Source organism: Pseudorca crassidens, chromosome 12, assembly GCF_039906515.1.
Source record: "Pseudorca crassidens isolate mPseCra1 chromosome 12, mPseCra1.hap1, whole genome shotgun sequence".
Classification (NCBI taxonomy): Eukaryota; Metazoa; Chordata; class Mammalia; order Artiodactyla; family Delphinidae; genus Pseudorca; species Pseudorca crassidens.
In genome coordinates, this window is record NC_090307.1 from 24,154,967 (window position 1) to 24,172,548 (window position 17,582).

Sequence of the window (17,582 nt, forward strand, 5' to 3'; positions counted from 1 at the left end):
TTCCCACAGAACCTCCATTTGCCCTTTGCTTAAACTCTTAAGTAAAACAATCTTCTTTTAGAAAAAGAGATAATTTCAGCCTTTCTGTCACAGTCAACATACACCCAGCTTTGTGATTTACGCCACCAATTTCACAATCCCTTGGGAGTTTGGTAAGTAGGGCTGGCGAGACCCGGGGAGGTCCCTTCTATGAGTCGTTGCACTCAGCCAGCACAGAGAGGGCGAGCCTTGTCTGACCACAAGCAGCTACCTCAGGGCAGAGCCTGAAGCCAGTCGGCTGCCCTGACCCAGCCCAGCACCGTGTAGAAGAAGCTACTTTACTGTAAACGTCCCCTCCTCAGTGATGTCATTGGTGACGAAACGCTAAAGCGGTATAAGCATCTCCGGAGAGCAGAGGGATGGGCGTGGAGGACACCCCCGCCACCAGACCCATCCCCGGACCTTTACACAGCTCATCAGATTTTGGACCCAGCCCTAGTTCAAAATCAGTGACCTCTGCAGATCCGGATTTCCTCGGAGAAATGACGGTCATTGCCAGGAAGCCTGACATTTGGAAGCCAAAGTTTCACAAGCGGCTGCTCAGGCATCTCTGCTTGAATATATAAAACAAGCCCAGAGCAGGCACCCTTTGTACCATAAAGTTAGAAGATTACTCCAGCTCCCCCTCCTGTCCTTGCTGTTTAGCTGTTTATCCGAGCAGAACTGGAGATGATGAACGCCATTAATTTACCTGTGAAGAGCTGAGAGATGGTCTCTGGAACAAAAGCTATGGAAATGAGAAGGTTGTCAGTAGTATCAACACTAAGTCATCATCCACAGTCAGGGCATCACTGAGCACCCTTGTGCCGGGGGCTCTGACTTGGGCAGCAAGCTGGCCTGCATTCTCCCTGCAGGGTGTTTGTATTCTAGAGAGACTGCTCAGGGAGAGCTGGACCAGGAATCGGACTCATTTCAGCAGGTAGAGCAGGGCTGAGTGGGTCACCTCCCACTCTGGAGCTGCGCTAGATGATTTCCAAGGTCCTTTCTAGCTTTTAATATTCTGACTCTCTAGTTGAGCATTCGCTATGAGGCTGATACCAAACAAAGCCCTGAAGGAGGGTAAAAAGTGTTGGACTGACTTTATGTCTGTCTTGAGGGGTGAGATGGAGAATGCAGAAATGAAACAGAGGAAAGTAGATGCCCATGTGCAGTGTATCCCCAGCAGAACGGGCTGGGAAATGAGAAAACAAAGAGGGGTCGCTGCAGGTCTGAGAAGGTTTTATTCATTCAGCAAATACTTAACCATGTGCCACTATGCCAGGCCCTGTACTGGATGTAGGGGTACAAGGATGCTTGAGACATGGCTCCTGACCTCTCCACACCCGATGAGCTCCAGGGACCAGACAGGGGTGTGAACATGTGATGTTGAGGACTGCCCAGGTCGCAGGAGGGGCTTGCGGGTGGGGGAGTGGACAGATGAGGATCAGAGTTGATCAGACTTAGACTGCGTTGTAAATATGTGGAAAGATGTTTTGCACAAGACGGAGGAAGCCAATTCTGCTGTTCTGAGCTGAGCCTCAAGTCCCCAAGGCCTTGCTACAGTCGGTAACGGTGATGAGGGTTGGCTTGTCCTTGTGGAGTCCAGGCAGGGCCGGGGGGGAGGGGCTCGCATTCAAGAGTGACCCAGAGGCCTCCGTCAGTCTGGCCCACCACTCTCTCCCTCCCCAGGCTGGCCGAGCATCTGCGGAGGACCCGGGCGGCCGTGGTGCTCCAGAAGCAGTACCGCATGCGGAGGGCTCACCAGGCCTACCAGAGGGTCCGCAGGGCCACCGTCGTCATCCAGGCCTTCGCTCGGGGCATGTTTGTACGGAGAATCTACCACCAGGTGTGTAGCCACCCTGAGGGACTCAGGCTGTAAACTCAGAACTAAACAGCAGCAAATGGGTTGGCACCAACATAAAGGTTTCTTGGGCGCTTCTAACTTTTTTCTAAGTAATTTCACAAGTCTGCTCTCACTGAATCCTAACCAAAGTCTCATGAGGTGTAGTGTCTCAAAAGTTCTCCAGAGAGACAGAACCGATAGGACATGCGTGTATCTCTGTGTGTGTGTGTGTGTGTGTGTGTGTGTGTGTGTTTATTATGAGGAAGTGGCTCGTGCAGTCATGGAGGCTGAGCAGTCCCCCCATCTGCTGTCTACAAGCTGGAAGACCCAGGAAAGTCAGGGGTGTAATTCAGCCCAAGTCTGAAGGCCTCAGGACAAGGGAGCTGATGGTACACATCCAGTCTGAGGGCAGGAGAAGATGAGACGAAATGTCCCAGCTCAACAGTGAGGCAGGAAGAAGGCGAATTCCTCCTTCCTCCACCTTTTGTTCTATTTAGTCCCACCGTGGATGGCATGATGCCCACTACACAGGGGAGGGCAGTCCTCTTCACTGAGCCCACCGGCTCAAATACTTCTCTCTCTGGAAACATCCTCGCAGGCACACCCAGAAACAGTCTTTAACCTGAGCATCCCGTGGCCAGTCAAGTTGACACATATTAAGTATCACAGGTAGAAAGGGTGCGTATCATTGTACCCCTTCAAGAGCTGTGAGATGCTTGGAGCAGCTGACTCACCTGCCCAAGGGCACTCGGTCAGCCCACGGCAGAGTCTGGTGACCTATCTGGGGCTCACACAGACTTGAGAGAAGGGGGAAGTATTGGGAGTCATCAGGCTAGCTCCTCCATTTAACTGATTAGCAGCCCGAAGCCCAGTGAGGTGAGGTCAGGAGAAGGACCCTGACCTCCTGCCTGCCGGGCCATTATCCAATGAAGCTGAAAGACCCAGTTAGGTAGCCCCACGTCAGGACACACCCCATCCACCAGATCACCCCCGCATAACTGAAGCTCAATGCTAAGATGAAAGATGGGTTGGAACGAAATGTCTAAAATGGTCTTTTGTTTTCCTAAAATGAACGTCTACCTCATGTATGATCAGAGAAGGTGTGATTTTCTCGGTAATAAAACTATAAAGTGTTACATTGATAATGAAAAAGCAAACGTGGTTAGGCACCAGATGGAGCACCCCCGGGCCCGTGGGAAAAGCTGCTGTGAATATTCCTGGGAGATTGGTGACATCTGTGTGGTGTCACCATGGATGGGACAGGTGGCATTTCGGAGGCACTAGGGTTTGAACCCAGCTCATCTCAGAGCTGTGATACTGGGCATGTTAGTCTTTCAACATGTTTATTTATTCATTCCACAAATACTTATTTGCAGGGCATTAGCGTGAGAACACTGATGATGCTTTGATTTTCTGAGTGGTTTTTTAACTGGATAGGAAAAAACACAAACAGTGAATTGCAAGCCAGGTTTGTAACTGCAAGCCATTTAACCCACTCAGCAACCTCACTCGACAGTGTCACTTCATCTCTCCCGCTCACCGTCACCAGGAGGGGATCCACATCTGTTGAACGGGGGGCTTATCAGCTGGATAATGTTTAAGCCCCTCCAACTTTGAGGTTTTTAGACTGTGGTTTCCTAACCAATAAAAAGTTAAAAAACAAAACAAAAAACTAGAAAGGAGAGTTTGACAGCTCATTTCCTGTAGGTACACAGGCTGCCAACTTAGTTACAAGTTGTTCATAAAATAAATGGCCACCAGAGCCCTAAGCCATAGGGAGGCTGTCTCTCGCTGACCTTGGCTCTCTCCCCAGAGCAGTACATGAGCCCCTTCCTCCCGTCCTGCAGTGCAAACCCACAGGTGTGTGCTTGTCCCCTGCCAGGTCCTCAGGGAGCACAAGGCCACCATCATCCAGAAGCACGTGCGGAGCTGGCTGGCTCGCAGGTGCTTCCAGCGGCTTCGGGGCGCGGCCGTTGTCATCCAGTGCGGCTTCCGGAGGCTCAAGGCCAAGCGGGAGCTGAAGGCCCTCAAGATTGAGGCCCGCTCAGCAGAGCACCTAAAACGCCTCAACGTGGGCATGGAGAACAAGGTGGTCCAGCTGCAGCGGAAGATCGACGACCAGGTTGGTGTCTTGAGCTCCCACCCAGGGGGTGGGGCTGTGGGGAGACTCCACGGGCATGTTTGAGAGAGACCCATGGCTTCCCCAGGGAGCTCTCATTTGATCCCCACAAGACTTCGTGAGGCCATTTTACAGACAAGCAAATTGTGGATCGGGGGCATCAAGCACTTGGCCAAGGTCACAGAATTAGAAAGTGCCAGAACCAGCACTCCAGCCCAGGTCTTCTGATCCCACAGCCATAATGAGGGTGATGCTGGTGTTTTTAACCCCAAATGTCACTAAAGTGTCGGTCCTTTCCTGTGTCGTGGCTTAAGATGGGCTTCCAGAGTTGAAAGCAGGCTCACTGGTACCTTGCTCGTGTAAGGTATTAATGGCCTCAGGACCAGGCTCTTGCAATGCCCTGGAGGGTTTCAGGTGCCTCCTGAGAAAGGAAAGAAGAAGATGGAGCAAAGGAAGGGGGGAAACATGCTGAAGGCGTGTGGTATGTGGTGTGGAGGAAGACAGTTGGAGTTGGGCCACCAGGCAGGGCTTTGGCAGTCAGTGGTTTTATTGTACCTATTCTATGCTAGGCACTTTTTTAAGCTTCTCATGATCCCAATAGGGCAAGAAAATAAATGAGCCATTTTACACCTAAACCAGCTGCCCTAAACAGGAGCCCAAAAGTGGTTAAATGTTCCTGCCTTTCTGTTCTTGCAAAAGACGGCTTCTGGAGAAGAAATTGTGGCCCTGGGTGTCTGTCTCTATGTGAGTTCTACAGGTGTCTTCTTTGGCTTGGCTCCCTAGTGGGGAAGCAAGACAGAAAGCTCAGTGCAGGGTGGAGGACACTCAATACATACCTGGCCCTGGTTGGCCTACAGTGATAGGTCAGGTCAGGGAGGAAGACATATCTACCCAGAGCATCAGGAGTGGATAAGAAAAGGTCTGTACTCTGGGATCAGCCATTTGGAAAACACAATCACAAGGAGGACCTAGGGTTGTATTATTATTATCATTGCCATTATTATTATTATTATTATTATGGCTGTTGATGACTGGCCAGGAAAGACATTGTGCCAATTAACCTTCTGAGCAAGGTATAGTCAGAGGGACAAGCAGATTTTGTTGGCACTGCTGCACCCTGCCAGGAGCCCCATGTACTGCCCTGCCGCCTCGGCCCTAGGTTCCAGCCATAGGGCCCTACATTGGCATTGCTGATTTCTCAAGTTGACTTGAGAGGTTAAGAATAAATCTGGTATTTTATACTCCATGTGCTGGAACATCAAAGAGAAGCAGATTTAAAAGGCCTATTTTTAAAGAGCTTTTTGCCTTCAGCTTCCTGCTTGGCAAACATCTGTGAGTAGTGGCAGGTGTTACCCTGTGTGCAGAGGGTAAGGAGAAGAGGCAGGAGGGGGTGGGTTAGATCTTGCTTTCTTGTGTCCCTCCCCATGTTGCCTGACTGTGTGCTAGGCGCTGTTCTCATGTGTCAACTCATTTGATCCTTACCACAACCCTATGAGATTTAACATTATTCCCATTTTAAACAGGCACAGAGAGGTTAAGTAGCCCGCAAGGCCACACAGCTAGTAAGTAGCATGGCTAGGATTGAAACTTGGCAGTTTGGTTCCAAAGAATGTTCTGCTGCCTCCAACCAAATTTTAGGATATCTGCATATTACGGGATTCTTCAGACATGTGAGAATTCCTCAGAACAAGGAAGACCCTTAGCTTTGTTTGGGGTTCATTCTCATAGACAGCGTCGTCCTTGGACAGTGGGGTGTGTGACCCAGTGTCAAAGAACACGTGTGGTGCTGTGTCACGAGAGGAGTCAGCAGCGTAATCCGTGGCACCAGGACTTGTTTTATTGCAGTCTCTTAGCAGGCAAGGCTGGCCTTTGTAAATGAATGGGTTTCTGTTCTTTCTTTATGGCTGGAGACAGCTCAGGCAGCTGCTCCCCTGACACGCAGGGTTCTTAGCCAGGAGGAAAGGATACACGTGTGCCAGGAACAACATAGGCGAAGGCATCCCAGAGTATTTGTCAGAGCAGCATGAGGTGTGGTGGACAAAGTCCCAGCTGGATGGAGGTTTGAGTTCTGTCTCAGTTATACCTGCAACCAGAGCTGACAGTTTGGGGTTATGGCCGAATCTCTGATTAGGCCTTGAGTTCCTCAGAGACAATTGGCCTAAGATCTCTAACTTCTAGCTCAAAAATTCACTGATGCCATAAAGTGGCTAATAAAGTGGTTTCCAGCTCCAGACTGCAATGAAGAATCACGAGGGGAAGCTTTTTTTAAAAAGTATCCCCACTGCCAAGAAGTCAGCAAAGGAGGAAACTGAAAGATAAAAGCAGGGTAAGGTTAGTGCCCCAAATTCATGTTTAAGGTTTTGTGCACCCAACTGAAGAGACAAGATGCAAGTTTAGCACGAAGCTCCCAAGCAAACAGAAAGAAGGGAACAGGATCCCTTGAGAGCTGTTGAAAGAGTTGAGGAGGGTTTGGAGCTGTCCGTGGTGCTGAGACAGGTATCCTGTGGGTTTTCAGAATCTGATGTAATAAACCACATCCTTCACAGTATCCTTCAGCAGTAAGTTCAGTGACAGTTCCTGGGATGATTTCTTGCAGTGTTCCTGGTGTAGGCCTGTGGTGTGACATTTTTCAGCCAAAATGATGTAACCTATGAACTTGGCTCTATCCATCTGGCTTTATTCAAGCACAGCGTGGAGAGTGAGAAGGCCAGTTGAGCTAACAATATTTTTACAATGAGGGTCAAGTTGCTTAGACCTTTATGAGTATAAGGCTATATTTAAATATATTTTATTTGATATATGAAAATATGATGCAAATGTATGGATTCAGTCAGTAACCTCTATTTATTTATTTGTTTATTTATTTATTCATTTATTTATTTATTTTACAACATATTAAGATTCTTTTTTTTCCTATTTTTAAAAAATTTTTTATTGGAGTGTAGTTGATTTACAATGTTGTGTTTGTTTCAGATATACAGTAAAGTGGGTAAGTTATACATACACACATATCCACTCTTTTTTAGATTCTTTTCCCACATAGGTCATTACAGAGTATCCAGTAGAGATCCCCGTGCTATACAGTAGTTCTTATTAGTTTTCTATTTTATATACAGTAGTGTGTATGTGTCAATCCCAATCTCCCAATTTCTCCTTCCCCTCTTTCCCCCCTGGTAAACATAAGTTTGTTTTCTACATTTGTGACTCTATTTCTAAGACAAATATCATATGATATCACTTACATGTGGAAACTTAAAAAAAAAAGGGACAGATGAACTTATTTACAAGTCAGTAACCTTTTCAATCAGTTTGATTCAGTGTACTTAGTACACACTCGGTAAACATTAGTTAATATTTTATTTTTCATCCATGTACATTTGAAATATCGTATGTGACAAGTTACAGTTTTATGTCCTCTGTGCCTCAGTTTTCTCAACTGTGAAATGGAGATATTAATCAGCCTTACTACATAGGATTTTTGTGACTAGAGAATGAGTTAATAGATGTGAATCATGTAGTACAGTGCCCTTGAGCAGTGGTGCAGAGTAAGCATCCTCTCGGGATGTCTGGGGAGCTCGAGGAGAACAGGGGTCCATATGGAAATCCCCAGCCCGCTGCTGTTAGGAAAAGGCCCTCGCTGGAGGACAGAGCTGGCCGGGTCTCGAGTCACACTGACAAAGGCAGCTCCAGGGAGCCTGGCCTGCCGTCACAGGGAGGGTTTCCGGGGTCTATGAGGGGCAAGTGCCCCTCACCACTCCCTGTGCCAGGCTTGGCTGCACGGCCATGGGTTCCATGGCATGAGGATGAGGCAGGAAACTGCTGGGCCCTTCTGGGGTCCTCCTTTCTAAAACCATGCCTCCGGAACAGGAAATGTGCCGCTGTTAGGAATCTCCCACCCACTCCCCAGGCGGCCGGCAAAGAGTTCGTAGCATCTCTCCCAGGGGGTCCCTAGAGAACTGAATGATGAAGAAGCTGCCCTTTATCAAGCACTAACTGTGCCCCTGGTGCCGGGCCCCAGGGAAGCCCTTAATCTCCCTGAGCCTTGATAAAACCCTGTGAGGAAGGAGTTACAGTTATCTGTCTTTCACACATGAGGAAGCCAGGCACAGGGAGGAGGAATGACCTGACCACACGTTCGCAGCTGATCAGGATAGAGCTGCGGTCTGAGCACAGGTCTGTCTGGGTCCAGTCTCTTAACTCCCCAACTTCCCAGAGCCCCGCCTCAGCGTGCGTGTCAATGAAAGCAAAGAGCTGGCCTCCTAGACATGTTATCTTTGCATGAGGGTCCTGGGGTGTCATCACTGCCCATAGCAGGATGTCGCCATCACTTTGTGTACCTCTCCACACCCCACACCTGCTCCATCTAGAGGCCTCCGCAGCCCCGTCCTCCTTCCCACGTTTCCGGGGATCTGACCCAGGCTGCAGCACCTGGAGGAACCTTGCTTCCCGCCCAGAGCAGAACAAAGTCAAGGTGGCTAGTCCAACACGTGTTCCCTCCCTGAACCCCACCCCCCTTGTACAGAGACTCTTCAGCTTCCTGGGAGACCCAGAGCTGGGTGGGCAGTGCAGATGGCACTGGGGTTTTTAAACAGATGCTGCCTAATTGGATTTTTTATTTGTGATTACTTAGAGCAAGGCTGACTGTCAGACCAGACATGAGGGCATGTCAGGTAATAACTGGGAGGTTTCCACAGACTGTGGGAGGATCTTTCTGTGCTGTATCAATGAGGGAAATGTACCGCTTGGACACCAACAGTGGGTCTCAGCCTTAAGGTCCCACGGCATTCATGGTGTTGTGCTGGGTCCCACAGCTGTTCTTTTGCCGCCCCTCGCTGCTTCCCATGAAGCTTCACTGCTGGTGTGAATTAGTCATTGGTTCCTGACGCCCCAGCTTGTTGGTAGCTTAGCCAATAGCTCTGTTCTACTTGGAGCTCCTGCAGAGAACAGCAATGAAGAATTGTCACTGACTGTTGCTTGCTTGCTTGGTTACTGGGAGAACCCTGCTTCTTCCACTGCACTTTCCCTGCTAACCACTTTGAGCTGATATGCTCAACTGCAGCACCACTTCCTGCCCATGTTTACACTAGCACTTGACACTGGCCCTGGGTCCTCAGGGCTTCCTCTGTGTGAGCTCATCCACAGTCTGCCTCCGAGTCCCCCCTCCGTACCTCTGCCAGGCACCCGGGAGAATGCTTCTCACTTACCTATTGCTTGAGTGGGTACATGATTGGGTACCTCGTCGGCAGGGACGGGTTCTGCCAGGGCATCCGTTTCTGGAGTCAGAGTCTTACAGGATAAGCTGACAGGTGGTGGGAGGGATCCCTAGGCCCCATGGAGGACCTCCTTGGAAGAGGGGATGCTGAAGAGGTCCTTTGTCTCAGAGCCAGCGATTAGGTTGCAGCTCTTTGTGCCAGTGAGTCCAAGGACAGGAGGGCCCTGCGTGAAGGAGCAGGGAATCCTGAAAAGCAAAGGCTGCAGTTCCAAGAAGCCAAAAACATTGTTCCTGCAACTTAAAAACCGGGCGTGAGATCTCTCCAGCCAGACACAGAAGGCTAACCACTGTCGGCCAGCTTCCAGCTCTGTCACAGCTCCTAAACACTCCTTGAATGTCAGTACTGGTGTTTTTACTTTTCCTTTATTTCTCCGAGGTTCACAGTAGAGTTTTGTTAGGGAGATGCCAAGAAAGCACTCAAGCGTTCGGTGATTGTGAGGTTTAATTCCACCTTGGAAGTCCCTTTTTTAATTGCCTTCATGTTTGTTCCTGTCCCACTAACCTTGCTCTCCACCTCTGTTTCCTCCCTCCCTGTTTGCTGGTGCTCTCCCAGAACAAAGAGTTCAAGATGCTGTCGGAGCAGCTGTCAGCCATCACCTCCACACACGCCACGGAGGTAGAGAAGCTGAAGGAGGAGCTGGCCTGCTACCAGCAGAGCCAGGGTGGGGACAGCAGCCCGCAGCTGCAGGAGGAGGTCAAGAGCCTGCGGACAGAACTGCAGAGGGCCCACTCGGAGCGTAAGGTCCTGGAGGACGCCCACACCCGGGAGAAGGACGAGCTGAGAAAGGTATGTCGGGGCCAGAGGGGCAGCTGGGTGGTGGCTGGCTAACAGAGCACCCCTCCGAAGTGGTTTCTTCTTCCAGCTGTTACACTGGCATGGACTTTACTGGGGCTTGTGCCCAAGACTGACCGTCCCTCTGCGTTCAGATGTAAAGTGCCACTGCTTTGGGGGAACCCACACAAGCACGTGTCCATTCACCTGGCAAGTGCTGATTGAGTTTCTGCCATTACCTGGACATGATGGCATCCCCTGAAAGGTTACACACATGTGCCTTTGGGCATGTTCCTTATAGTCTAGAACTAGCCACTGAGTCCACTCTGCAGTCCGAGTTCCTGTTGGCAGGAGAGACGGTACAGAGGTAGTGGCCTTTCTTCTTAACGTTGCCTGCAGGGACTAGGGGCAACCTCTAGGCATCCCTACCCATAATCATGGTGCTTTGGGGAATTTGCCTGAAGTTTAAGTGTTGACTAATCTCTGTTTGGTGTGCTCTGTAGGTTTTCTCTCCACCCCATAAAACGGGATTGGACCCCACTCTCCCATCTCAAATGTCAGGATACAGAGATTCCCTTCTCCACTGCCAAGATAGCTGTTCAAACCAGGGAAGTCCCACGTGCCCCTGCGGAGCCTTCCACGGTCTCAGGACGCTGCTTCTCTCCCCCATCTTTATGGCAACCCACAGGCCACAGGGAAGATGGCCCACTGCCCACTTATTTAGTTCCTGTCCATCACTGGAGAGTCACGATGGGTTAAGAATCTAAGAGGGAAGGACTCAGTGTTCCTAACATTGAAACAACAATTTTCAGTGTTTAAAAACTGGGGCAAGCTGAGTGCTGCCACAGAAAGCATCCTGAGGTAGACACAGGAGTTTCCAGATTCTCTTCCCTGCATTGCCATTACCAAGTGCATGCAGGAAGTCTCACTGGCCTTAGTTCCCTCATCTATTTAAAAAAAAAAAAAAGAAAAGAAGAAGAAGAAAGGTTGGTTCAGATCATTTTTTAGGCCCCTTCTACTTGCAGCTAGTCAGCTCCATGAGATGGTATTTGATGGTTTCTAGAAGGAAAAAGAACCTCCCCCAACCCTGCTCTGTAGTGCCTCTCTCTTCCTGTGCCCAGTTACTTTCTCCTGGGCTGAGCCCTCAGGCACAACCGGGAAATAGGGGGGCTGCCATCCACCTGCGGACCCAGCTCCTGCTGGGCTTGCCTATGTCACTTCCTGTCCCGGGCAGAACTTCCCCACCGTCAGCCACTGCTTTCCCCAGATTCCAGGGGGTTTCCCAGAGTCAGAAGGGGGATCCACACGGGGATTAGGCGACGAGGAAATTGAGACATAGGACTTACCGGTGCAGGCAGCCTGGCACAAAAGAGGCCACCCTGCAGCCTGTTGCCCAGATAAACCTGCCAGCTCACCCACCACGCCTGGAGTGGACTTCATTCTTCGGGGTAAAGCACATGCTTAAGGAAACCCCCGTTACAATGTAGCTACAAGCCTGTAACCTATAAAGTGTGGAATTCCAAACTTGTAGTTGATGGATCCTTGCTAACAGATAGACAGTAACCGTTGTATGGGAATAAGAGACAAGATAGTGAAATCCACAGGCAGAGAGAAGAGGCCAAGATCAGAACTGGAGACTCTTGAGATTGGTGACCCTGGGAGAAAAAGAAAAGCAGGTTCCCTGCACATGGGTGCTGGTTACATGAGACGCTGGGAAGTTAACCCAGCAGATCATAAAACCGGGGTCTGCGGTCTCCGCCTCCACAGAGGGCACTTGACTCATGGACTCCCTAGGCTCCTTCTCTGCCTCCCCTGGGGCACTGTGATTTGGGGACTCAGTACTTTTAAAGTATCCATGTCTCCGTCCAGGGAGCCTAAGGGTTTATAATATCCCATGAGCCAAATAAGGAAGCGGGCTGCCTCCTCCTCTCCTTTGGAAAAATTGTTACTATTGAAGTCTGGACCTGGGTCTTAAATATCAATACAATGAGAGCTTGGTCCTGGCAAGAAAAAAGAAAAATTCAAGGACACTGCCAAAAAGGGAACAGCAGGCACAGAGGCAGAACGAGGAAAGCACCTTCCCTGACTCCAAATATGAGCAAGTCCCAAGCTGGTAACTTAAGAAACTGGCGTGAAATGATTAAGTGCGATGTCCATCTTCTTCCAGGAGGAGAAAAAGTGGAAGCAAATTTTTCTCTTTCTCTAAGGTCTTCCAAACGTTTATTCTGGTGGCTGTGGGGTAGGGCAGGTAGGGGCTGGCTTTTTCCCCCTCTGGTTCTTCTCTGCCGAGTCTGGGTTTAATATTTATCAAAGGTACCACGTCCAGTCTTAACAAACGCTGAATAATCAGACAGTGGGTTTCTTCTCGGGCTTGTCCAGCAGCCTGCTCCTTGCTGAACAAGATAGGTGAGGTGGGCGAAGCAGGGAGGGAGCTGCCTGCTGGTAGATGTGTAATTAATGGATTTGATATTTCTGTCAGCAAATGTTGTATTGGAACTGGCAACCCGGTAAACTCGGGGCTCCCCGCTTCTGACGGCATTCTCATTGTCAGGCCACGTGGCCATGCTGCCTTGGACTGTGGGAGGCCAGGCCTCCCTGGGGGCAGAGCCTGGGCATGACCCACCCCCATCAGCTGCAGAAGTTAGCTGACAGTCGTTCTATTAAAGGTGTCTTTGTTGGGGCCTCTCCCCAGAGTGGTCCGCACCTCGGCCTGGAGCCTCCTTTCCTTTTAGCTGTGGGATGTGTATTTTGTTCCTTCTTAAAGCTATCAGTGATCCCTGCGCTGACAGACTTGTGCAGCTGTGCTGTTTCCTATCCCTGATGAGAGAGACGTGAGTCCCAGGGCTGCCCTTGACACAGAGGCAATGGCTCATTATCCAGAATCTGCTCTGCTGGTGAGGCCAGCACGGCCTGGCTCAGAGCAGGGCTGTGGGTGGGTAAGAAAGAGCAGCCCACAGCTAGGTCCCTGGCTCTGAGCGAGGGTCCTTGACACCTGTGAGCCCCGCAGGCCTCAAGTGTTCAGGCTGGTGCAGTTGGGGTTCTGTGTTGCATTGTGTCATCGGCCACCGAACCACCAGCAGATAGTTACCTTGGATAGTTCCAATGTAAAGGTGTTCTGTTTTTCCAAATAGAGGTAAAAAGATCTGCCTTTGGGGGTAGGGGGGTTCTCACAGTGGAATGTTTTGAGCCTTCCCCCCCCAATGATACAGAACAGGACTTCTTTGGCCCATTAAGACTCAGAGTTGTGCTGTCAGCGGGCTTCATGGTTCATAAGGAGGCTGATGATTGTTAGAAAGAGGACCCCATGCGTCTCATGGAAGGACGTTATCTCACTGCAGAAATCATGGAAGCTCACAGCCCTTCGTTTATTCAGTAATTTATTGAGTGTATTTGTTAGGCACTGTTCTGCACACTGGTGCAAAAGTAAGCAATTTTAAAGGTCCTTCTCTTGGGCTTCCCTGGTGGCGCAGTGGTTGAGAGTCCGCCTGCTGATGCAGGGGACACGAGTTCGTGCCCTTGTCTGGGAGGATCCTACATGCCGTGGGGCGGCTGGGCCCGTGAGCCATGGCCGCTGAGCCTGCGCGTCCGGAGCCTGTGCTCCGCAATGGGAGAGGCCACAACAGTGAGAGGCCCGTGTACCGCAAAAAAAAAAAGAAAAGGTCCTTCTCATTCTTAGGGAGTGTAAATATTTGGGGGTTATTGGAGAGTATACAGATGGGAATCATACAAATTATCCCTCATGTGCAATAAAGAGAAATAAAGCAGAGTAAAGGGATAGAGGGGAACCTTTGGGGCCAGGGCAGGTGTGTTTCATTCAGACTCCCGCTGAGAAGATACCTGAGTGAGGTGAGGAATGAGCCATGGGGACTTCTAGGGAACAGGTGACAAATGTCACAGCAGGTGCGTCAGCCCTGCGGTGGGAGTAGGCTGGGTGGGTTCAAGGACCAACAAGGAGGCCATCGGGCTGAGGTGGACAGAGCAAGGAGAAGGGTAGGAAGGTGGTGGGATCACATCAGGAAGGATCTTCTGACCTTGAAGGCAACATTGGCCGTGAACCCTCCAGAGAGATGAGCAAGTCTGTCTGGTGCACTTGGTCCCTGCAGCACACACCAGGTCCCTCCCGCCCCGAACGCCTTCCTGGAACTCTGCTGTCGGAACCAGGTGTTTGAGGCCTGCTCCAGGCTTCGACATCCCTGTCCTTCATGTGTCAGCCTTCTGACCTGTCAGGATGCAGGGTGGCCTAGTGGTTACGAGCTGGACCCGGTCTGCTCAGGGCCACAGCCAGCTGTGGTTTTCTACTAGAAGACTTGCATTTGTGCAAGAACCCAACTTGAAAAAACTAAGTCAAAACAAAACCAAAAGCCCAGAGCTACATTGTATCCCCAAACATTATCACTAGTAAAGGCAGTTACTTAGCTGAGGCATTTGTTTCATTTAACTTACCAGGGACTAAACTAGCCTGATTTACACCAGTGTTGGTTCTGATGATCTGTCCCCAGTCACCTTTTAGAGGTAAGAAACACTCCCAAAAATATTGCCTTGCAAGAGTTAAAAGACCCCTCCACCAAAAAAAAAAAAAAAAAGGAGCTGCTGAATGATGTTTAATGAGCCGCCACAGCTGGCGAGGGAGCTATTTATCACCGGAGAGGACACACCTGCCTGACTCTGTGTTAGCGTCTCCCCCTGCAGCCTGCGTCCCTGACAACAAAAGCAAGGCCATTTGGCTGCAGAAGTTTGTCACCCACCACAACGGCGGCGGCCAACAAACTCTCCATATGCTAGCTGGTTGGGGAGACTGGGGATGGCCAGCACCTGGGGAAGTGTGATTGGGGGAGCGCTCTCTGCCCCCGCCTGGGATGTGGAGCTGAGATGGGGCCCATCCCTCCTGCTGTGCGCCTACCTCCAGAACTGCTCAGGCAGGAAGAAAAGCAAAGCTCCCCAATGCCACTTTGATGAATGGCTTAGAATAACAAAGCTGAGTTCATCAGAGGCCTGTCTTTTGGAATCAAAGCCTTGGAGGGAGACGGAGGAAAGAAATGAGGCGCCCGCACAACAGCTTTTAGTGGGTACACGCTCGTAACCGTGGCTGCCCCGCCAGCTGGAGTCTTGGCTGAGATTTTAGATCACAGGTGGTTGTGAAGAAGCTTCATGATCTTCGCCTGCATTCGGAGGAATGGAGGTTTCAGGTCCAGCCTCGTGGTGGTGGCATGCGCCCTCTACTGGGCAGACGACACGCTCCACTTCAGAGGGACGTTGCCGGCCTGTAGGATGCTCAGAGGACAGTCATGAGCACTGAGTGATCCTGGAAGCCGTCTCAGGTGCCCACCTGCTCTGTGAGCTGCCCGTGTATACAGAAGGTGGTTTAGGGAATGGAAGGCCTAGTTCCACGGAGGGTCTGGTTACCTCACAGCCTGATCTGAGCAGCCACTCACCCTGGTCCACTGGTTCAGGGGTTGCGGTCTTGCTTCTCCGAGGGGGACTGGAGTCCTGCCCTCCTGACTGTGGCACCAGGTGGAGCTTCACTCTGGCTGCACCCTGCGTGGGCTTTTTGTTGTAGAGGTTCACACCACGCGGTTTCTTCTGTTGGTCGTTTTCAGTTTGACTTTACTTGTACACCTAGAAAAGGGAAAGCTATTTTGAGTATTTGCCAAGCTAATTTAAAGGCACACGTGAGGTCATTGGGTGGTGAACTGCGTCCAATAACAGCAAATTAGATGAATTTAAAGAGTGCTTTTTTCCTGGCCTCCTGAGCCGAATTGAATTATTTGATTAAACAAGCTCATGTCTTCTAGATGTTTCAGTCAACGATAAACACATTTAAAAAAACAAAAAACCCTTTAAAGGAGTCCTGATTTTTGCATGAGGAAAGCTTGGACTCCTTAACTGGATCTGCAGGGCAATTCATTCGTTCAACAAGCGTTAGGTGCCCGCGTCGGGCCGGGTACTGATGATGTGACAGCCTGGAACGTGGCCCCTGGGTCCTGCTGAGGCCTCTGGTCCAGGCTGAGCAGGCGCGTGTCTGCCAGGGGGCAGGGCCGTAGCGCCAAGACTGAGAAACCCTGCTTTACGGAAACCTGCTATGGCCCTTACCTGCTTTCTCACTGTTACCCACCTGTTCCTCAGCCCTGCTAGGCTGGGCCCTCTCTGTGGGCAGCTACCTTGAGTCTTGTTCATTTTGCATCCCCTAGCCCCTGGCAGGGCTCCTGGTACAGAGAAGCGCATCAGGAAGTGTGTGATGGATGAGTGACAGCCTTGCCCTGTGTCACCCCCTGGGCCAGAACTAGGCTTCGCAAGTGGGAGCCTTTGATGATAAAACAGCGTCCATCCCGATGCTTTTTCTTTTATACTTTGCCCTCACCGCCAAGTCAGGTTTGCTCTCTGTGGACACGAAACATCAGTTGTGTTCATTATAATAAAAAATAAATTGTCGACGAAGATAACAGTTTGGTATAATTAGTTACATGAGTGTATACATATTTACCAGCCTTATCTCATTTGATATCCTGTGGGGGGGCAGAGCATGGTCCTTTGCCTGATCCTCCATAGAGAGAGTTCCTGACCATGAAGGGGGTAATAATCTACTTGGTGGGAACGGGTCTGCTGAACATAAAGACGTAATGCCAGCGGTTCTCGACCTAGAGTAGTGTCAGCATTGCACTCACTAGTCAGAGCCTCATTCCTGTAACTCTCACCAGCACATCCGCAGATGAGCTGACGAGGGAAACTGAGTCCATCTGAACTGAGATTGCAAAGGAGCTGCAGTGTCCCGTTGCCAGGATGGGACAGTGTCCTGGAAGGTAGTTTTGAGCCACATTTTGAAGGAGATTGAAACCTCCTTGAAGTTTGAAGGAGTTGGGTCATGTTAATGGAGGGTTAACAAATGGCTTGGACCTTTTGCAAGCCTCTGCCAGTACTGTGTGTCTGCTCTTCTCTGTAAGGATCCTTAGAGAGCACGCCGCCTGCAGACTGTCAGCAGCTCCCCAGAGGGGCCAAGGCACCTAAGTGGAGCCACTGCCGTCTGAATTCCGAAGAGGAGAACAGCAGACCTCAGTCCTGGACTCCAGCCTCGTTGCGGTTCTCTCCTGACCCTTTCTACGTGATGCTGGGGCTTGGGGGGAGCAGTTCTCTTAACTCACCTCTTCGTACCTTAAGCTTATCTTTAAAGCCAGGAGGAAGGGAAGATGGCATTGAAACATAACTAGTTGGAACTCAAACCTCTCCAAGGCTTCTGCCCTTTAGCCAGCATCCCTGGGGCCTCCTTTCCTGCTTTTCCTGCCACGGGGTCTAGCAGCATTTCAAGGGAGTGCAGGTGGGTCCTCTGGGATCTGTGTGATCCTCTCTCCCCCTGGATTCCATGCCACAATCTCCTAGGTAGCAATTCTGGTAGGTCACCATCTAGTCTCAGCTACTCTGAACAGGCTGGTCATCACGTGTTCTGTTATTGTACTGAGGATGGCATTTTGAGGCTCTTTCTACCCAGGCTGGGAAGAAGCTTCTCCCCAGTAGGTCATAAAATGTACCACAGATAGCCAGAACCGATTTCTTCAACCAAAGGGAG

General features: G+C 50.4%; 1 protein-coding gene across 2 annotated transcripts in view; it reads left to right on the forward strand.

Annotated features, from left to right (window-relative positions):
* MYO5B (myosin VB) overlaps positions 1 to 17,582 on the forward strand; it is a 386,602-nt gene that overhangs the window by 326,926 nt on the left and 42,094 nt on the right. For both annotated transcript variants that reach the window (XM_067699124.1, XM_067699125.1), the window contains exons 20-22: positions 1,708 to 1,864; positions 3,744 to 3,983; positions 9,806 to 10,039. In XM_067699124.1, the coding sequence (XP_067555225.1) occupies positions 1,708 to 1,864; positions 3,744 to 3,983; positions 9,806 to 10,039 (631 nt within the window). The remainder of the gene's footprint in view (positions 1 to 1,707; positions 1,865 to 3,743; positions 3,984 to 9,805; positions 10,040 to 17,582) is intronic.